Source organism: Arvicanthis niloticus, chromosome 2, assembly GCF_011762505.2.
Source record: "Arvicanthis niloticus isolate mArvNil1 chromosome 2, mArvNil1.pat.X, whole genome shotgun sequence".
Classification (NCBI taxonomy): Eukaryota; Metazoa; Chordata; class Mammalia; order Rodentia; family Muridae; genus Arvicanthis; species Arvicanthis niloticus.
The window spans coordinates 38,741,274-38,764,352 of record NC_047659.1 but is presented as its reverse complement, the minus strand read 5'-3'; the positions used below and the strand labels follow the sequence as shown (position 1 = coordinate 38,764,352).

At 37.9% G+C, this 23,079-nt stretch overlaps 1 protein-coding gene across 1 annotated transcript in view; it reads left to right on the top strand.

The window, feature by feature from the left end:
- Positions 1–23,079, top strand: part of Ifih1 (interferon induced with helicase C domain 1) — a 47,707-nt gene that overhangs the window by 11,969 nt on the left and 12,659 nt on the right. Inside the window, exons 4-7 of the mRNA XM_034493657.2 lie at positions 11,051–11,155; positions 17,018–17,241; positions 21,972–22,182; positions 22,642–22,859. Coding sequence (XP_034349548.1) covers positions 11,051–11,155; positions 17,018–17,241; positions 21,972–22,182; positions 22,642–22,859 — 758 coding nt within the window. The remainder of the gene's footprint in view (positions 1–11,050; positions 11,156–17,017; positions 17,242–21,971; positions 22,183–22,641; positions 22,860–23,079) is intronic.

Sequence of the window (23,079 nt, the reverse complement as noted above, 5' to 3'; positions counted from 1 at the left end):
CATTTCAGATGCCTCCTGCCCTGCCTTCTGCATACCTGTATGTGGAACTGTAATTTCTCCTGTGTTCATTTTAGGTGTTGCTCGGGGGGTTTTTACTGACTGAATAATAGTAACGTCACTTGGATGCAATTAAACAAGTGTTGACACTGTGTGCGTTTCCAAATTACAGCTTCATGAACAATGCCTTTAGAGCCCTCTGCACTTATGTCTTGCTTAACTCATTAGAAACATATATAATTGGAGTTTCTGGGTCAAACGATTTATACAGTTTTAACACATTGGATACTTAGTGTCAACTGTCACTGTAGGAATTTACACTGATTTACATGTTCTTCCCAACTAAATGAGAGCCCTCTTCTCCCAGCCTTTGCCTCAGGAGTGCATGGCATCATTTCCAGTCTCTGTACAGTTCGGTACAAAAACACAGTATTTTGATAATTTGAATACAACTTTGAATTTTTCTGATTTGTACTATTAATTTTTTTCAAATCCCTCCTCTTTTTGGCTGCTTTTGAGTATCTGTCATTTTTTTTTTTTTTTTTTTTTTTTTGGTTTTGGTTTTGGTTTTTTTCAAGACAGGGTTTCTCTGTGTAGCCCTGGCTGTCCTGGAACTCACTCTGTAGACCAGGCTGGCCTCGAACTCAGAAATCCGCCTGCCTCTGCCTCCCAAGTGCTGGGATTAAAGGCGTGCGCCACCACGCCCGGCCCTGTCACCTTTCATATTAACACATTTGTAATTTTTTTCTCCTGGTTTATATGAACTTTTTAAATATATAAGATATCAAGCCTCAAAAAATATCATTCTTATGGCTTACGCTGTTTTTTTTTAATACCATTCATAGTATTAGGTTTTTAAACTTATAATTCTTAACATACATAAATTGTGAAAATTAACGGGATTTGTTGTGAAATTTCTATATACACACACACACTGTGTATTCTTATCCCTTTTTTACTCTTGAGGAACCTTTTTTCCTTTTTAAAATTCTCATGCATGGAAGATAACTTGCATACTTGCCTTTCTGTGACATTCTAACAACATGTTTTGGTTTTTTGAATAGCAGTGCTTCTGAGGTGGCCATGATCTAATGAACCACCGGGTGAAGGGGTCCTGTTGAGATGCAGTGTTGGACTCCAGATTCCACTTCCATCACAAGGTCACAGGCACCTGCTGCCCATGGCTCCAGCCAAACATGCAGCAGCGAGGTTTTAAGACATAGACTAGTAAAGCTTTTAAACCCAAATATTACCGGCTGTGTCTTCTCCATTAAGAGGTGCCTGAGCCTGTGCCTTCCTTCAGAAGCCAGGGTTCCACAACAAAGCCATATCCAGATGAGGGGACTTGTGATTTACCCAACAGTCTTTGTGTGCTACCTGACGTTGTTGGGGGGTGGGGGATCACTAGCCATCTTATAAACGGACACCAGTAAGAGCTGATGTCTGAACTGAGGATGGGAGGTGAGCCTGCATCTCACACTCTCACACGTCACCCGGCATCCCATCAGCTTGCACTTGTCTAGATTGAGTTTGAAAGTGGGTGAAATTGAAGGCCAGAGTTTTGAATTTCTCTATTTTTTTTTTTTTTTTTTGGTATCAGGACTTATTTTCTTAAGTTTAGCATGGACCTTGTGAGAAAATATGGGCCATAATAATGTCCGCAGTGGGTAGAAATGAAAGGGGCTGGGTTTTCTTGTTAGTTTCCATTTGCTTTTACCTTTTGGTAGCATTACCTTCTGCCATTACTGTCATGCTGACCTCTCTGCCTCCCTTCCCTTCCGTCACTTCTTTTACTTTAAAAACAAACAAAACAAACCAGCAAACAAACAAACAACCCCTATAATCTTCTTCCGTGTGCCAGAACTCTTGTTCAAATCCTGTACACACAGTGAGAAACAAAGCAGAACAGGCCTCAGCCCCTGTGGAGCTTCCTACTCTGTGAGGTTGGCCATTCAAATCACCTTAGGGCTAAGCTTAGTGCAAAATATTCAAATCCGTGTTAATAAAAGAGATTGTATAGTAAGCCGGACAGGCTTCTAGAACCCACCACGCTCACAGGAGTCCTCTGACCTGCAGGGTCTTCCAGTTCCTGCATCTGTGAATAGAGTAGTTTTATCCTGAGCCTTTCCATGCCAATGGTGGACGGTTACTTCTTAGTGAAGATATGGTGCCTTTGCTCCAGAGCTTGGCTTTAGGTGCAGCTACTGACAAATGGCTCAAGTTATTCCTGGTTTATGCTCATCTTGATCTTATGATCTCTTGTCCATCTGATCTTATGGAACAAGGATTACGAAGGAACAAACCAACAACAAACAAAACAACTTGTTGTCAGCCCGTTAGCCCAGAGAAGTCACTTCCTGTTTGTCTTTTCATTTTCTGCTGATGACTGGATTTATGGCCTCTCTCTGGTGCTGGGCAAATGCTCTGCCACTAATCTCTATATGCCACCCATGGAGTTACTTGGCTAACAGTATTTATTGCTAGATTTAACAGAGGCGTTTTGCCTATCTAGTCATTCTTAGTATTAACAATGAAAAATCTTTGTGAAAGCCATAGGTTCTGGTGCATATTTGTGCATGTTTGCTGCGTTTAGGTCCCATTAACTCTAAGTAGCTTTCCCATGAAGATCTTCTACCTCCTCCACACCTCGCCAGTGAGCACAGTGGCTCGCACTAAACGGACTTTAATGACAGACTAGAATTGTCCTGTGAAAAGTTCTAGATGGTCGTTTCACCCTCTCGGCACAAGTAGAGGTTGGCACCTCTTCTTTTTGGCTCATTCACTATTTGGAATTGACTGCTTGCACGTCAGCACCGACTGGAATTCCGCACACGCATGCACACACATACCTCCCCTGAAGTAGAGTAGGAGACACACTGAGGGAAACATGGGGAACCCAGGGGAAGCAGGAGGAGGAAAATGGGGAGTAGTGACAATGGTATTTTATTGAAGACGTGTATGAAATTCTCATGAATAAAGAAAAATGTTTAAGACAAATGCTGTCTCCCCTCCCTTAAAATGCAGTTATTAATTAAAATAAACCAAAGTTTTCTTTAAAGCATTGTCTCTCCCAAATTAGCACAGTAACTTCTAAACAGCAACTGCACATTTTAGAACTGTTAGTGTGACTGTCATGTTGTATATGGCTCTTCTGCCTTCTGAAGTCCCTGGCGATTATAGAACAAGAAAATATCACAGAATTTAGATGTTTCCTTAGATCATATTTACATGGAAGATTCCAAAGGGACTTAACCCATTCTATAGATTACTTTAATTCTATACATTTACAGAAAAACTAAAGACTCATTTCCAAATATTTTTGCTTTGTCAAAAACAAGTGAGTAGTTACTTTTTAATGTAGAATTTTTATTATCATATTTTAGGGAATACATTATCATGGTAAAATAAAAGTAGAGTAAATGAGATTTCAAACAAGGAAAATGCTATTGAGTTTGGGAGAAACACTTTTTTGTAACACTCCATAACAACAAATCCCGAAGCTTCTCTTATGGATCCATTAGGGCACCTTGTTTGGACTCTAGAAATGCAAGTACCTCAGAATGATCAGCAGAGGGCGCTTTGACATTTATAAAGAGACAGGATTTCTCTGTTCCAGCATGGAAAAAAAAAATGTAACTAGCGAACCATGTGTGAATACATGGTGCGCATGACCCAGCACGCATGTGTATATTTTGATTTATATATTCGTTCACGTGAAGATTTTAAAATTCCACCCCAGCTAATGAGCTCACCAACCTGCTTGTTTTCAGACTGTAATACCTTCTTTTTCATTCCCCCATATGTTCAACTCCTTAGGTTTATCCGGTGACATTATGCTTTGGAATATATTGTGGATATATTTTGCATAGATCATGTTCTGTAGGAGGGGTTTAAAAATTGACCTTTACAAAACAGCCCCTTTCTCCCTGGTCCAATCTGTCACAGCGCTTTTGTTGTTGTTGTTTTATTTTGTTGTTGTTTTTTTGTTGTTGTTATTGTTTTATGTTTGTTTTTTTTTTTTTTTCATAGACCAAAGTCCAATCTTAGGCATGGTCTATACTTATTTCTGTGAAAGTGTCACAAAATTTATCCTTGCACTTAAGGATCAAAATAATGTTCCATATCACTACCCTGTAGAAAATCTAGTGATTTTTTAGAAACCTAGAAATAAATGCCACAACACTTGAAGCTAAAGCAAGATCGTTGCAGTAGCAGTCTATTACTGTTTCAGAATTGGCTCAAATTACGTGAGCTATCCTTTATATTTTCTTAAATTTAGTTATTACCATTGACTACTAAGGATTTGCAGTACTACTGGGGCCATTTAAGGGTAGATAGTAATTTGAAGATAGAGGGAGGGAAAGGAAGGAGTATGAATATGTTGGGACTAATGCTTATAAATGGGTTTGTGTTTCTTCTTTCCAAACTGAGCATGTTATGTGACTCACACCTACACAGCTGTCCTTAAAGGGTATCAGCTAGTCACCCAGAGTTCAGGGGTAACGCCATGGGTATTTTTTTTTTATCAGTATGAAAACTGACTAGTGCATTTTTACAGTGAGATTAATGTAGACTGGGTTGACTTTATCACCACCAACAGCGTTTTTAGCAGAATCATAACAAAGTGACGATTTAGATTTTTAATTTGATTATCAGATCTTACCTTCTCCATCCTGAGTTGTGAGTAAGGACTGAAAGCCAGACTAATAGCAACAAAGAAGTGAGTTGGTCAGATCACACCAAACCATTGTGTTTATGTCTTAAAAATTATATAATCTGGATAAGAAAACATATATCACATGCTCCCAAAGAGAAACAGTAACCAAGCCATGGAAAATCAATAGAAAGAAAAGAAAAGGCCCGAATCTAGGTGTTAAAGGGTTCAGAGGCAGACATGAAAGGGAAGGAAGGTTACCCCAAAGAGGCTTAGCTAGAAGAGAAGAATCAACATTCATCTGAGCCATAGAGGGCTGGCCTTCTGGTGGGTTTCTGAACAGGGCTGACTGATAACATTTCAGGCTGAGTGAACATCACCACCAGTAAAGGAAGTTATAAGAAAGATTGAAGTGTGTCATAAATGTGATGTAAGAGAGTTACCGGAGATGGAAATGCAAGTTAAGACCTCTAAGACTCAAGAGAACTAGTGTGTCCCTCTAAGAGATTTGTCCTATTGCTTCCCTCAAGGCAACAAAAACAAAAAAACGAAACAAAACGAATAAAAAACTTCCTTAAAATTAATAACTTATTGTCAGGATATTTATAAAATACCATTGCAGTGCATGTAAGAAATTACTCGGCGGCGTCATTCTGACATCGTGAGCTTGACACTGCTCACAATGAGAAGATTTATGCATTGGAACTCGACAATCATTTTAATCCCCTGCAAGAACCTGTTGTTGAGCATTACCTGTGCACCCTTAATGATATCTGCACCTGCACTTCCCTTCTGTCTGGTTAGGGTTGCTTAGAGCCTTCAGCCTTTCCAACAGCCATCTATGAATTTAAGACATTTCCAGTTCATCCCCTTCTTTCTTCCAGTCCATGGCCCCCGTTAATGTCAAAAGTTCTAGTGTGGTCATCAAGGTCTACACGTTGTGACTGACCGCACTCTAGAACATTGTGCCTTCATCATTAAGTTGAGTGAAGGAACAAGTTCATCTGGTAGGTGGATGTAGTCACTTTTAAACCCCTGTATTTTAATAATGTTCTTTCTGTGTTTGGACCCCGGAGCAAAGGATAACAGGCAGGGATGATACAAGTTAAGCCAACATCATTACGCATGATTTACATTTAATTCTAGCTGACATATTTCAGCACACACACACACACACCTATAAACAGGATCAGAGGAGCTCCATGGACGGCAATGTGGGCCTGTGGCTCTAAGAGAGATTTTCTTTTTCTCTTTGGGGAACTCATTTCCTAGAAGCTTGGATCCAGGATAGAATATGCAAGGTGGGTGGAGGTGGCTTCTCTCCATTCTGCAGGAACACATGTTCCCTGGCACAGAGAGCGAACTATGACAGACCAAAATGTGAGCGTGTGTGTAGATCCATATACATAGAGCTGAAAATAAAAGTAATCTATTTCCTCTCAAAGAAAAGATTGTTATTTCTAAAGAAAAGGAAATATGTATTATTAGCAGTATGAAAGTAGGCACATTTAAGGGGTCCATGCAGCCTTGTGTCTGTGCCAATATGAGGATGTGCTTCAAGCTTTTGGCATAATCTTTGACAAGAGGATTATGAAACTGGAGGAAAGATAGGTATGATGTTCAAGTACAAGGCAAGGTCACAGTAAGAGAAAAGTAAGACTACACTGGGAGATGAAGTTCAGTGAGGTGTAGACCCTGTCCCTACCAGCTCCAGGAAGAATACAACAGGGAGTATTGTTCCTCGCCAAGGTACATTGAAGTCCTCTTCCCTGCTGCTGTTTCCTGCTGGATGTAAATCCACTTTTCATCATGGAGAAGCTGGGATGGATTGTTGCAAGAATGAAAAGATAGAGTCTGCAGAGTAAAAAGTTTCTAGGCTACGAGAAAGTCTACCTGGGGGGAGAGAAGTTAACACAGTATTATTTGTTCATTGCGTGCTATACTAGTATATTCCAGCAGAGGGCAGACGTTGCATTAAAATGAATCTAAACTCACCAAACCAACCCCCCCCCCATTTTTCACTTTCAATATTTTATTGTAAATTTTTTCTGGTTTCTAAACGATTTAAAAATGTTTTAAAAGTATTTAAGGTCTATAACACGTTAAAAAATACAAAATTTCTTAGATTCCAGTAATATTTTTTACCATTATCAAAATATTCAAAACGTGTTTCCAAAATGAAGAGATTTTTGCCCCACACACATGATTCTCTCTCTTAGAGACTTACTGTCATTGTAAGCAAAGCTGTTGTTTTTATCTTACTTGTGAAGTTATTATTCTTTATTTTTTCTTATTTTGAAAATCCATTCTATCTCTTAATTGAACAAGTATAATTTTTTTGGTTCCAATTAATTCGATATAGATAGCTTTATTAATAGACGTGACTGCCTTTTTCAAATTTATTTCATAGTTGGCTTTGATAATTTCATTAGAAAAAATGACATATGTAAAAGTCAGATAGACCCACTCAACACTATGATTCCAATATTCGATACAAGTCTACAAGAATTTGAATTTGTTTCCCTTTAAAACTCTTGTCTCTGGTTTAACAGGATCATTATTACAATAAAATTTAAAACCATAGAAGCAACTATCTGTATTTTTAAATAAAAGCAAGCCACCTGTGAGCAGTGGCTGAGTTCAGATCTGGGAATCTTCAGTGGTCTCTAAAACACCTGTTCTCTTTACAGCAAACCCCTGCCTCCAGCCTCTATTTTGTGTGTCTTTTTTAAGAGGAAACATGCATGATTATGAATGTTAGAACCTCCCAGATTGACCTGCTTTGAAAAATTCGAAGACAAAAACAAGAAAATCCTAAGTAAATCAGTTGTAGCAATTCAATTTTGGGACATAATCTTAAAACATTGTTTGTTGTTGTCACGTAAGACATCAACAATTTCTTGATATTGCTTCTCTGGAGGTGTGTGTATGTGTATGCACAGGCATATGCTCATGTTCAGTTGCGTGCACATTTTTTATTATATTATTTTTTATTTTATTTGTTGGATATTTTCTTTATTTAAATCGAATTCAAACTTGAAAACCTTCGGGAAAGGAAGTTTCGGTGTTGCTGGAGATATACTATTTTCTTTATTGTTAAATTGGTTTTTTAAATACCTCTATTTCTAAGAAAGAACAAATAAAATTGCACACAGATGTGCTGCTTGGGAAGCTACATTGTTTTTTTGTGAGGAGAAGCTGAGGGTTTGTATACAGGTTAAACAAAGCAGTGGAGCGCTCTGTCCTCCTTTTTACTTTTTACTGTTTCAGCTATCTCTAACAGAGTTGCTGCAACTGAGTTTGTGTGCTGAAGACAGAAGCGCCCCTTGGTGCTATGTGTGCAGACGTGAGTGTGGAGGTATGGGTGGAAGTTGGTGTCCATCCATGAATCAGAATATATTAGCAAAGTGCAAACATCTCTCTAACTTGTTTCTTGGAAAGATAAGATGGTTTGGGTTTTATGGAAAATTTGACATTACAATGAAAGTGATTTCTTAAAGGGAGCGTCATTTCCTTTAGCACCAAGGATGCAGAAGCTTAAAGAGCCTCAGCACACAAATGATGAGCCATGCTCGCTGTGAAGCGCTGAGGTGCTGGGTGACATGGATGGGTCGTTTAACCTCTCTGAATATTGCTTTCTCACCTATAAAGTTGATTTGCTAATAGAGGTATCTACTGCAGAAGATGCTATCATAATTTGCATTACATCTGGGGAAAGCTCTGAGCTCGGTGTTTTGACACCATGCAAGATTTGATTGTGAAATCTGCACAACCAAATAATGAACTTAATCAACCTCGCTCTGTATTTAGTAGCAATACTAATTATTATTATGAATTAATAATTATCAATAAATTATCTGTAAACTCTGTATAAAGGTTCCACCATAAACTTACATATGCTAGAACAAAGCTGGGGGGAAAATCTTGACTTCACATATGCTGAGAATGAGTTTAAGATTATAGTTTAATTGCTAATTATAGGAAAATGAAAGGAAAGGTCAAATAGGATTTCCATATTTATTGCACTCATTGGAAAAATTTATCAGGAACAATATCTAATTTCTAGATTGTATTTATTGGCATTTCCCAGCCAATTTAATATACTCCAGCTCTCAACTCCACATTTAAAATAACAAATGGAAAATATGCCGAAATTTACTTTTTGCCACAGAAATCTTGGCCTATATGTCTAGACGTGGAATTATCTTTGCAATGACATTTTCCCATCTCACTTTACACCTTGCCTTTCCTTTACAAATCATAGTCTCTTTTCATCAGTACATCTGCCCAAAACGCTCTTCGACTTGACAGTTCTATCCCACACTCGCCTCTGAGCTTCTAACAAGACATACCTCTGGGAATTGCAAAGTGCCATATTTAAAATCTCTCTGTGAGATATACAGGTTTTCCCGTGTAATCATGAGGGATTCCTCAAATCTGAGTTCCGGAGCTAATCTATGACAACTGATAAGCACAGTATTTTCACATTAGAGTGTTTATGTTGTGCTAATATACTTAAACAGTATGTATGTCCATTGAGAGTCTTTGCACAACTTCTTTTTCCGCTTCTAATCTTTAACGATGATGTCTTAAGTATTTGATTAGCATGGGCTGAAATTCCTAGATATCTTTCTACCTAAAGGGACTCAATCAAATTGTAGGGAGAGGCCTAATATGCCAAGAACATACTCTATAGAGACAAAGGTACGCAACAAAAAGCAAGGAGTTACTGATACACACAAGGAGTGAATGACTCTCAAATATTGTACTCTCAGTTAAAAGACGGTTGTGTGCTACATGAATCCACTTACGTGACAGTCTGGAAAGGGTCAGGCTGTGGAGCCAGAAAGCAGACCAAAGATAGGCAAGAGACATCAGGAAAGTATCGAGAGCAAAGAAGCTTAAAGGGGCTTGATAGAAACATCTTCACTGTAGTAGTGATTTCAGGCGGAACACTACGAAATGTTTGTCTAACTCATTAACCATACACTCAAAAAGAGTGATCTTTATAATGAAGCTATATTCATCTGATTCGGAATGACTAACCACATAAAATAAAAAAACATACTGGCAACCTTGAACTGTATAGCTTCTCCTTCTCATCTCAAGCTTTACCAATAGTATACAATGTATTTGTTTTCATCTATTTCAATGCTAAAATATATGGCACTGATAGGTTTTTGGCCTTTATGTCTAGAACTGGAATTATAATGATAGTAGTTTGAAATAACTAACAGGTATCTTAATATAAAGTTTAATAGTGTTTGGAGATAAAATGATAATTGCCTAACATGTTATAAGTATAAATATTACACAATAGAATTAATTACAAGAACATTATAAAATGGGATAGAATATCCTTTTTATAGGATAAATATACCTAGGATATATAGAGAGGATAGTATCATTTGATTTCCATTTCAATTAAGCTCTTCTGCCAGTGGGATATTGTGTCTAGCATTGCACAGTAGTTATCAAGATAAGAAAGGTAGTTGACACCACATCTATCTTGCATAAGAGGGGCCTAGGATCACAGCAACCTGAACAGCAAGTTTCACCAGTCTTTCTGATTCCAAGCCAGCTTCACGAACTCCTGTGCCCTGAGATTTCTTAGTTGAATGTTAGTTCTGATCCTTGACAATGAGATGGCTTACATCTTTGGAGATTAAGCTGGAGAAGAAAGAAGGATGTCAAAAAGGAATGACCCTGACCTGGGAGAGCAGCCATGGGATTCAGTGAAGGGCACACACTTGCCATTCATGTTTCTAGTGGATGGCAGCTTCCTATAATTATAGTAAAGAGAAACATTTCCAGACTCACAGACTCTAGCAAATGTAATGCCAAGCGTCAGTCATATTCTCTTTGAGAAGATCCTTTTCAAGCTTCTTAAATTCATGTTTATTTATCTCAGAAAGGATAATTACATATCCGGTCAGCAGGTCTGTCTACTTTATTAAATTTTACACCTTGCTCATTCCACCGTCATTTTACATAGAACAGCCCAGTGGTTTTTATACTAATTTTTTTGTTGTTGTTTAAAAACGTTGCTTTTAAGCTTAGAGAATTCTTTTTCAGGAGACAGAATTTATGTTATGTGTACAGGTAAGATACATAATTCAAACCGCAAATGTGCAGGAATTCACATTTATTTTCCTGTTGGGTGTGAAGGACTGTGGGTAGGTAATGGGGAGTTGAGTCATTCTGGGAGGCTGCTCATCCCTAGTGGAATGTTTTCAGTGGAGCCTGTGAGAAACTCTTTACCTTTTATTCAGGCTTGCTTGGGTGTGCCTTCCCCACTTGCATTGAACTGTATGTACTGTGTGCTGTAGAGGTGTGCAGTTAAAATACGTTTATTCTCAGAAATATTTTTTAAATATTTTAAAATGTTTTCCTTTGCAGAATCAGACACAAGTTTGGCAGAAGGAAGTGTCAGCTGCTTCGATGAAAGTCTTGGACATAACAGCAACATGGGCAGGAATTCAGGCACCATGGGAAGTGATTCAGGTACTGCCTAACTGTTGTGTAAACCTGAAAAAAAAGTGTGAAATAAGACACCATAGAGTGGAATGCACGGGGGCTGTGCGTAGCCTCCCTAATGGATTTATGCAATTAAAGCAATTTTTTTTTTCAACAGCGAGTCATTTTGGAACTTTGCCACTTACTTTCTTTAACAGTATAACTTGCTCAAGTCTCACAAGGAAACTATAATCTTGATCTAGCGTGTGTCTTTTGGTCAGGCCTAAGCCACATTTCATAGACTTGTGTAGCCTATTCTATTCATGGGATCTGCTCGAGTTAATTTAACGGCACTTACATTCTTTGTGAAGTTTGGCATTATTTATCTCTTACAGGATTATTTTTCCTGTCAAATGCACTAAGACTGGAAATTAACACTGCTGGCAAAATTAATGTGACTACAGATAATAAATAGGGCCCCTCTTAAAATGAGAGTCTAGCAAGAAATCACACATAAAGCTAAGTGAGATCTGGTTTAGATGTAGTAGTAGCAGAGCATGCATAGGGTTTTGGTCAGTAAAGGAAAACTTGAGTAGGTATCTCCCATCCCGCTCTCCGTATCGGCTGCCTCTCACACTCGCAGGAAGTGAGAACCCCTGCTTCCAGTGTCCCCCACATTTATCAATACTTCCTCTTATTAGACTTCCTAACTTGTCAGCTTGGTCGATGCGAATTATCTCGTTCTATCTCTTGAATGTGTGGTTACCGAGAGCCGGAGGGTTAGCATCTTTTGACTGTGGCTGATGGGTTATTGATGTCCTACTGTTCACCTTTCGATATTAGTCTCAAAGACTGAAGAAAATGCACTGCAAAAATTAACAAGCAAAACGAGTTGGCAATGAGCCAGTTAAGGACCAGAAGAAAACTGACAAATTAAGAAATAAGTTATCCTTTTCTTCTTTGTGATTGGGTTGCTTCTACTTAGAAAATATTGTATGATTCATTTTATTCTGCATTGTCAGATTTATAGAACTACAGATCAATAATAGGGGGAAAAGATTTTGCATAGGCATGATCATTTGCCTTAAAAGTGTTTGAAGTCAAATTATACCATATACATTTATATGTGTGTGTATGTATATATAAGTGTGTGTATGTATGCATGTATGTATGTATGTATGTATGTATATGTCCCTCTGAGAACTCCTGCATCCTTTACAAGTTAGTGTGAGGAAAGCCAGTTCACCAAATGTCAGCCATGACTTTGTCATTTAAAAAAAGGGGGGTGGAAGTCAGTTTGTTTTCTGTTCAGTATGGTCAGTGTTAAGTTCTCCATGTGGATTGCATTTGATATTTTGTCTTTGTTGCGAAATAGTTAAATTTAATACCATTTCTACTGTATGCCACTGATGCTAGAACTCTAAATATACTCTAGCTGATAGTTACGATCCATATGGGTTGCTGTAAGCTGCTTTGCCCCATCCTAATTTGTATTTGTCTAAGTAAGGGCTTTTCAACAATATTCATTCACTCAATAAATATCTAAAACACATCCTCTATTTGCAGGGCATTTTGCCTACTTAGAGCTGTTAGCAAATGTATTTGCTGATTTCTAGGCTTCAATGTGGCATGAAAGACATGATAAATCTGAACGCAACCTACTTTTGAAAAGCAAATACATTTTCAAAGGCAAATAACATTTTTAAAAGCAAATGCCCTTTCCAAGGATGCCCTTCAAGGTCTAGATGGGTCAGTGTTTAGGAGCAAATAATGATTTTGCATAGTGGGCAATAAAATTGAAAAGTGATAACATTTGTGAAATATTTGACCCTTAAGTGCGTACTAAAGCTAAGTAGAAGTTGCTTAATATGAGCTTTCGGCAAATTGCTGAAAGGTTAAATGCACATTGGCTCACTGAATAATACTGCAAGAGCTGAAATTGTTTTCACCTTTTAGGCTGATGTCATAAAGGACCTTAATCTCCATATCATTAATCCCCCTTCAAAGATGACATAGGCAATCGTATTGTGATCTTTGTAGACATATCATACTAGAGCAGAACATGATTGCTCGCACTTTTCGGGCTTAAATAGTCTAATTAGGTTACCAGATTTCTCCTTTCCCCATTTTTAGAAAGATATATTGCTTCTTAAAGCAGTGACACTTTTTGTCAATCCATATTGACCTGATATGGAGAATGTGCCTCCTGCTATTTTGAGAAGATGTCTATTAATATTTGTCCAATAGGAATGTTTTTCCCCCGTGGTTACACACTATAGGTAAGAGGATGCTTTGTCGATTTCAAACACATGCAGAGGCAGACCTTTCCTCTCCAAGAATAACTCAGCTGTCAAAATCCATGTGAGAATGAAATTTGCCACATGGTGTAGTTTCAATAGAATATTATTATTTAAACTCTATTTCATTTCATTTTTGACCATTTACATGTTGTAATATAATTTAAAGATCTTCAACTGGCTTTTATTTTTGAAGGAAATGTGCAATGTATTTCAAAGCTTGTCACTATTTTAAATACCATTTTCATTATTGGGTTTAATTGATTATAACCTGGGTTATATTGATGATATAATTGGGTCATGTTGGTTACATAATTGGGTTATATTGATTACATCAGAGAGAGGAAAGAATAAATAAATAAACCAAACGAAACATTTAGTTTTTGCTTGATACTGGCTCATGGTTCATTGATTCCAGCCCAGTTTTCTCCTTCTGGTGATAGAGAAGATGAAACTCTTTTTTTTTTCATTGCTTATATGGATGATTTTTTTTCCATCCTTGTGTCAAAAGATGTGATAAGGCAAGAATCAGGCAGAATATTTAGCACTAACCCAGCATATTTCTTTGGATGCTTTTCTCACATGGAATCCAACTCTATTTTTCTTTTCCAAATCCACTCTATTTTTCTGTTTTAAATCTCTTGGCTGCCCACTGGACCTCCTAGTCTTGACTCAAAAATATATAAGATCATTTATTTACCTAGACTGATATATCGGGTAAATTATATATTACCTCAATTTCTTAGACTGAGGTCCTTTGGGAAACAAATTTACAGGCTGCATAGGTGGTTTGGCAGTTAGAGGCTAGGCTCACAACCAAAAATATAAGAGAAATAAATTCTCTTTGGCAAGATAGCATATAATAGGTGCCTTCAGAATGAATTACTGGCACATAACCAGTTCAGTAGCAGAAAAACCTCGTAACTTTGATTCTGGAGTCAAATCTTAAAAGCAACAGACCTTTGACTCTTCTAAATCCTTTCAGTTCTGATAATATAATAAAAACCCACCTTATTTTAGTTTCCTCTTTTCTCATTCCTCAACCACATACTTGACAAGAAACAACTTAGGAGAAGAAAGAATTACTATAGCCTGTGGTTTAGTGGATAACAACCCACCATGGTAGAGCCAGCATGGTGAGGCCTGTCACTGAGGGCTGCAGAAACTGGAGAGCGTATTTTCTTATTTCTTTGGCAGCCTAACAGGAAGCAAGTTGTTCAGGCTGTAACTGTCAAAGATTCCCCTTAGGACAGCCCAGTTACCCACTTCCTCCAGCTAGACCCAACCATCCAGAGTGCCTTCCCAAAGCAGAGCTACCTTCAAAGGACACAGGAGACTGTGGGACACTTCACTTTCAGACTCTGACATGGGCATTGGGAGCTCATTCATTTTATTGGGGTTTTGGGTTTCTAGAAGAGAGACCTAGGAAATCCTTAGGGTTTTTTTTTTCTCTTTCTAACTTTTGCTACCAAACAATACAATAGAAAACAACACTCAAAGTGGGAAAATTATTTCCAAAAAGTATAGACAGCTTCTCTGAGGAATGCAACATTTTATTGTTTTTAAATCTATACCAAAATTTTGATAGATTAAAATTAATGGAGAATTTATTGATGTGGATTTCTGTGTCTTGATTTAGATACTGCTTAAAATATATCTTTCATTATAAACTTGCTCTTTTAGGAAAAGTTGAGTAATTCATGCTTTTAGCAGAGAAGAAATACTAAATTTTTCATTACCAAAAAAAAAAAAAAAAAAAAAGCCACCTGGTGGAAATGAAATGTTATCATTAAATAAATCTGAACCTCACAGAAATATAATGGGAAGTGAACTTAAAATGCTGATGATTTTTTTCATAAAAAACGTTAAATGACTCAGTGGATGATCCACCCATAGCTTAAATGTATTGCACCTGTGGTTATTCATGCATAGGAGTCAAACATCCTACCTACTCGGTAGATGGTTCTCACTAAGTGATATTTGGTGGGAATTTTCCTACCTGCTCAGATAGTTCCATCTCAGCAAGTTAAAACCCACTTAAACAGAATCAACGGTTTGCAGAAATGGAGCTGTCAGCAGGTTTTTTAAAGTTAATGGGGTGGTGTTAGGTTAGTCTTATTGTGGCCATTGATAAGGGAATGAGCACTCCTTTCGTGCGTGCTGAAGTACTGATAAGCACTGTCATCTCATCTTTTCTGATGCTGTAAAGCACAGGTGGACATTTAGGTTGAAATAATATTTGTTTTCCTGCATTCCACGTTGCGAGCAGTGCAGTTTAGATCCTCTCCTCTTGGCTAGGAAGATGGGAAAACATGATCCCTTCTGAACAAAACATATCTAAACCAAGACTTGTCATAATAAAATTATTTTAGCATTTATAAAATCACTATGTTAGCATTTACTTTGTTAGCATTTTTTTTACTTAAAAATGTATGTTATGGAAATACTTGTAATATATTTTAAGTTGAGTTTCAGGAGAACAAATGTATGGAGACTTGCATATCAGGAAATAATAAAAGACAAACTAAAACTAGGTGGCAAAAATTGATGACAGTTTAGCTTAAAACTATAAAATTATGTTTCATCATTTGATGGAAACATTATTAATTATAGGCCAATATAGGAAGTGCTTTCCTACTGTTCTCTAAATATGCTTTACAGCCTAGTAACCTCAAATGCAAGTGATCTCGTCATTCTCCGTCTCTTTGACTCTGTCTTTCTCTGTCTCTATCTTTCTCTGTTTCTCTGTCTGTCTGTTTCTCTCCCTCACATACGCTCACACACGTGTGGGTACACACACACACACACACACACACACACAGAGGCAGCTCTTCCTGTCTACAAGTGCCACTTGTACAGATTCTGTCAACTGTGTATCCAAACTGTATTTTAAAATTTATACTGAACACACAGAAATATTTTGTCATTACTCCCTAAACAATAAAAAAATGGCTTTTTAATAAAGCGTTTACACTACATCAGATTTGTAAGTAGAAATAATTTGCAAGAAGCTATATATGCACACTACATACAAGTCATGTTCCAGTTCACATGCAGCCCCTGAGCTCCTAAAGCCCCACAGATACCAGTAGATGACAGCAGGCATGTGCTTTGTGGCATTTAGTTATCAGATGATATTTTAGCAAATTAAGGAAGTAGTTCCAGCTGTGATTTTTCTTTCTTTTTAATAAAAAAATACCGGATGTGAGAGTAGTGAGGACTAATCAGCCTTCCTTTCTATCCCGCCTTGCTTCAACAGGAGGAGGGCTAAGAGAAACCCAGAAAACAAGAGACTGAGCAAAGACCTGGGAAACCCCGTGCATTAGTGATAGGAACCTACAAGCCCACACAGCATCCTTTCTGCGATCCAAGCAGGGAAGTATTCTCTCTTTGAGAACTCCTCCCAAGGTCGCTGTTAATGCACTCCATCATAGGGAACCTGGATCATGTCCTGAAAGACAGAGCTGACTCAGAAAACAGAACGTGAAGTGGTTTGGAGCACAGAGCATAGAACCTTAAACCATTAAATCCCGTCTGCAGTTTCTGGGCTTCCAAACCTTCGTGTCCTCGTTGCCTTTCTCTTACGCCACTTTTCCATTTTTGCTTCCCTCAGATGAAAGTATCATCGGGACAAAAAGAGCATCCCCTGAACCAGAACTGCAACTCAGGCCTTACCAAATGGAAGTGGCCCAACCAGCTCTGGACGGGAAGAATATTATTATCTGCCTCCCCACGGGGAGTGGGAAAACCAGAGTGGCTGTTTATGTCACCAAAGATCATTTAGACAAGAAGAAGCAGGCATCTGAATCCGGGAAGGTTATCGTCCTTGTCAATAAGGTATATATATGCCCCTATGTTCCCCTTGTGTGTCACTGTGCTCACTTTTGTGTCATTATGCCAGAGCTTTTAGATGATAACATTTGTAGCACCAAATCACACCCAGATTCATTTAATTAGTTATAATGTCAAAGAAACCATTTATTTTCATTTTTATCTTTAAGCTATATATCTAAACTTCCATAAATTAAATTTGATTTTTTTCCCATGAAACCAAAGCATTAAGCCAGATAGTTCTAACTTACATATAAAAATTAAATTTGCCAGCACACACACTCTTAAGTCCAAAGGATGCGAGCCTGTGTGACCGGAAAATGAGGATCAACTACCTTCTTTTAAAATGTCTTTAGCCACTAATCTTTAACGAAACATTGTATATACTCTTTATCCAGAACACACAGAGAGTGTCTGAAAGATAAAGAAAAACTAATTGACTATTTTTACCCAATTGTACATGAATATATATTACATTAAATGCTACTGAACTTGTCTTTGAACATTTATATCCTGTAAAGGTCCTCCAAATCACTGTCATACTAACACTGTAAAAAAAACTTATTTATTTGAATTTGAATTTTATTTAGATAGAAGAGAATTTATACACTGGTAGATTGAATAATATTTTTTCCTATTCTGTGAAATAAAATTTAGCATGCTTTTCATGGTTAGCCCTTTTCTTATCATTCTGCACTCATTGAGAGAAAATACACAAATAGACTTTTACGACTGCTTGTGTATTTTTTAAAAAAGATTTATATTATTCGTAGGAAGCTGCTTTGCGATACTAAAAACGACATATGCAGGGTCCACAACTTGAGTGACGCCCATCACCGTGTTCGAGGTGGACCCGTGTGTACCTTCAGAGCCTGACATGCTCTCCTGGACATGTCCTCAATGGTAGAGCTCCTGCCTAGAACATGCAAGGCTCTGGTTCTGAAATCCAGCACTCCCAAAACAAAACAAAGGGACATATTTTTATACTCACCATAGGAAGATATCTTTTTTTAATTTTCTTTTGCTGGTGATAATGAAACATTCATATTTATTTACCCCAAACCTTTTACTTATCCATTTTTTGAATGTAAGTTTAAATCCTCTTTCTACTTACCTATTAGCACTTTGACCTCAGACAAATTCAAACATTTTCTAACTTTTTAGTTGTCTGATTTCTCCCTCTCCCTCTCTCCCCTCCTTCCCTCCTCCCCTTCTCTGTGTGTCTGTCTGTGCATGCTCAAAAATTAAGAGTCTAATAATAGTTCATTAAATTTTCATATTTTCTTTTCTTTCTTTCTCACCTGGAACTTAATGAAATCAAATACTTTACATATAGGACAAGATTGAGTCCTGAATCCACAGGGGAAAAAAATAATGTTGTTAAGTGATTCCAAAGTCACTTACACTAATGTCCTTGTTCCTCTAGGGCAGTTCTGCCGTTTCTCAGATCTTAGTCTCACCACCTCTTCTCTCAAAGGTTCCCCTCCCTATTTATCTGTCTCTGTGTCATGTATCCCACTTCATCCAAACCATGTAGCTTCAAAGCCCAGCAATTATCCTTCATTAATTTCCTTCTCTATTTCCCTCATCTGGCCATAGGACGACAGACTATTAGAGCTGAGAAGACCTTTATGATGTAGCTTTCTTCCTTTGCGGAGAGACTGGTACCAAGGAAATTTCCCATCTTTCAAAACAACCACAGCCATTCTTTCCACATTTGTCACTCAAAGAAACCCATGCATGTGTTGTTCTCTCAAACGCGTGCGCTCTATAAAACCCACAGTCGTTCCTCTGTCATCCTGGAGCAGAAACACAGCTCTCCTGCTTTGCAGCAGCCATTTACAAAGAAAGGGCGACAACCTGTGGGTGCCAGGTGACCCCATTGTTCCTTTCATTATCAGGACTTGGCATCCTCATAGTCTCCCAGACACAGTGTTAAGCATCAGGCAAAACACAGTAGATGCTGTCTCAGGAATGTGGAATGGAGGAGGGATGAGGTCTAGCTCAGTCCAGGACTGGGTAAATTTGGACATCAAAATCCATACTAAGCTAAAACCTTCTTAATTTCCTTCTCTACAACTAATTTTCAGGCTTCAATGTAAACACTCAATATTTTTCTTATTTATGTTGTCTGATCATTTTAGATCTACTTTTATTAATTTTTGTGTATGAGTGTTTTGACTGCGTGTGTGTGTCAAAACACATGCACACACACACACGCACCCTGTGTTTGCTTGATGCCCATGGAAACCATTAGAGAGTATTGGATCCTTTGAAACTGGGGTTACAGATAGTTGTGAGTTATCATGTGGATGCTGGGATTGAATCTGAATCCTCTGAAACAATAGCAAGTGTTCTTAACTGCTCACTGGGCCTCCTTTCCAGCCCTAGATCTAATTGTGTAATGGTTTATTGTACCTTTCTTTATATACACATTCTTTTGATTGGTGATTTATTCTACTTAGGAATCTTCCAACTCATAAAATTTAGATAGCTCTTATCCATGCACATTTACAGGCACATTTAATGTTTATAATTTTCATTATTTGTATATATTGTATTGGATTCTTTTGATAATCAAAGCAGATTTTATTGGTTCTATGCAGTCTCTGTGGATCCTGTGCCCACTTTAGCATAGTCTGTGAGCTAGGTATTTAAAAAATCCAAGTACTTAGTGTCTGTTTTTAGAAGCTATGAGACTAAATGAAGATATTCCAATGTTTGTGGCTATGTGTGAATATTTAGTAGAGTAATTGAAAATTCTCCTATTAACTATCAAAGCTTTTGAGTTCCAAACATAAAAATCTGAATTTTCCAATGACATTTTCTCATTGAATGAGCACTGAAAACATCACTCAGTCCTTTTTTCTCCCTGTGTTCTTTGAGATTACTAAAGCATTTCCACTAGTTTTCCATTTATATCATAATTGTTTACTGTAAGTTTTCTCTTAAATATATGTGGAGAAACTTCAGCTCTAATTATTGATGTTGTTTTTTTTTTCTCTCACAAATCTCTGACTTAGGAATGCAGCATATTCGTGGCTAGCCCACTTGTAATATATTTTAGCTTTCAATCTAGAATACAGAAATCTTGGTCTCTAATACCATTTACTTTCATTTCCATCCTTTCCAAAGCTATAGCCTTCAAGTGCAGAGAGAAATGCAAACACCACCTGTGCTCCCAGACTTCCCATTTCCTATCTAGGGCTTCAACATCACGAGAGAGAAGTCCCAGGTTCCTTCAGATGCTGTAATGCAGCCCCATATGATTCAGCAGAAGTGGGGAGCAGTTGGGCTTGATTAGTCTTGGCACACACTCTGTCACATCTCAGGAAAAGGCTCCAAGAAGACCACACACCTCCCAATTAGCCATGTCAGACTTGCATCTGGCTTCCTCTGTGTCCTTCAGTGGGAAGTCAGTGCCACCCAGAGTGAGTTTCAAGATTGTCCAACAGTGACCGCATTATCAGGCAATCACATTAGGAGGGATAGAGTGGGCATGCGCAAAGCCTGGCCTCGACATTCTTCCTATCAACTTTCTATTTGCTATACTATATGCTTCTGGAATTCCATTTTTACATCCTCCTAGAAGGAAACTCTTAAAGTAGCTTGACTCAGGTGTTATAGCAATTGCAGGTTGTCAACATAACCCAGGTGTTCAAGCAATTGCTTAGCACACACGAAGCAGGGAGTTCTGTTCTCAGCACTACAACCAAATCTTCAAGGAGCATGCTTGTAATTCCAGCACTAAAAAGAGGTAGAGACAAAAGGATCAGGAGTTCAAGGTCATCCTAAGCTACATAGGGAGTTCAAGGCCAACCTGGACTAAGGGATAACTCCCTTTCTCAAACAAACAAAAAAAGTAGCAATGAGATAGCCTAACCTGTGTCCTCCTCAGTCTGGGCGGGATTCTGAGTGACTAGCAATTATAGGTGTCACCAAGATGTCCACAGCTACTTTCAGCAGATATTGTGACATACAGAGTTGGTTAGAATGGAATTGAGTTTCCACCTCTCCTATCCTTGCTTGTCACTTTGTTTTTATTCAGACACCAAAGCCATTGTGGTAGTTCATTCTCTTCCACCCCACACATGCTCACAATAAATGTGCTGATGCTACTGTCCAGTTCCCTGCTCTTTCCAATTTTGTGGTCAGATAGTCCCTAGCAGGATCCCAGACACTAAGAATAAATGATCTCTGGACTCCAACTCATGGGTATCCTGAGAACTGTTCAATAAAATTTAATATTTCCCTTAATGGTCACAGCTGACTCTGCTCCACAAATAAGAATCAATTCAGTATTAGTCACACTTTCAACTTAACTCTTGACTGACCCACAGCTTACTAGAGCCCCCTCCAAGCCTTCCTTAGAGAGGTTGGATGTTCTTCCTCTGTGGTGTCGCTGCTGTGTCTCTCTGGGAGAATAAATATATCCTGCAGGATGGGTTGTTCTCTTAGTCATAGAATACATACTTGGAGACACTGAGTTACCCTAAGTCAGCAGCCTTATCTTAAATTCCTTTATGTTCTAGATATAATGTCTACATCTAATGCAAACACAATGGATACTTAGTATCAGGTGAATTGAAGAAATGATATATCAAATTAACTGATTGAATGTAAATATTTCTCTTAATAGCACACATATAATCCTTTGATATTTCTCTGTGCCTTTTGCTTTTCTTTCCTCTATTTTTTATGAAGTTTTAAAAATCCTGTATGTTCTCATTTTTAAGGTAATGTTAGCAGAACAACTTTTCCGCAAAGAGTTCAACCCATTTTTGAAGAAATGGTATCGCATTATTGGATTAAGTGGCGATACCCAGCTGAAAATATCATTTCCAGAAGTTGTCAAATCTTACGATGTTATTATCAGCACAGCTCAGATCCTCGAAAACTCCCTCTTAAATCTGGAGAGTGGAGAAGATGATGGTGTGCAGCTGTCAGGTTGGTTGGAGTGATCATTTTTAGAAAATAAAGACTGAGAGAAATATTAAAGATAGTAACAGAGAATGCTTGTTAAATCATCTTTTTGTGATGAAAAGTAACCTTAGTTTATTTAAGCTACTTTTTATTTCACAAGGCTTCTTTGAAGTGCTCTACTTCCCTGGAAAAAGGACCAAAAACAGAGAAAGGGTTAACTTGATGGCTTGCTTTTGCATAAGTATATCATTACTAAATCAAGTATGGTATTCTTCCATTACTTCTGACACACACAAATGCACATGCATGCACACAATTCTCTCTCTTTCTCTCTCTCTCTCTCTCTCTCTCTCTCTCTCTCTCTCTCTCACACACACACACACACACACACACACACACACATACACACACACACACACAGAGTCAACTTATCTCTTGTAACAAGCCAGTTTGGGTAAACAGACCTTTTATCTTTCTGTTAAGACTTTTCCCTCATTATCATTGATGAGTGCCATCACACCAACAAGGAGGCAGTCTATAACAACATCATGAGAAGGTATTTGAAGCAGAAGCTGAAAAACAATATCCTCAAGAAACAAAATAAACCACCAGTTCACCTGCCACAGATACTAGGACTTACAGCTTCACCTGGTGTCGGAGCAGCCAAAAAGCAATCTGAGGCTGAAAAACATATTTTAAATGTAAGTTGCTGAGTTTGTATATAATCAAGAAAAAATGCTATGACAAATGCCAAATGCCCATGGTTCTTAGGATTTTAAGTAGTGTACAGAGTTCAAGTGCCAGAAGCTATTTGCGTTGCCTCTAGAAAATAGCCTCCGTCTTTTACAGCAAGGTGATATTCTTGATAAATACCTGGGGTACAGAGCAAAGGATGATAGTTTTCATTCTCAGTGACTTCTT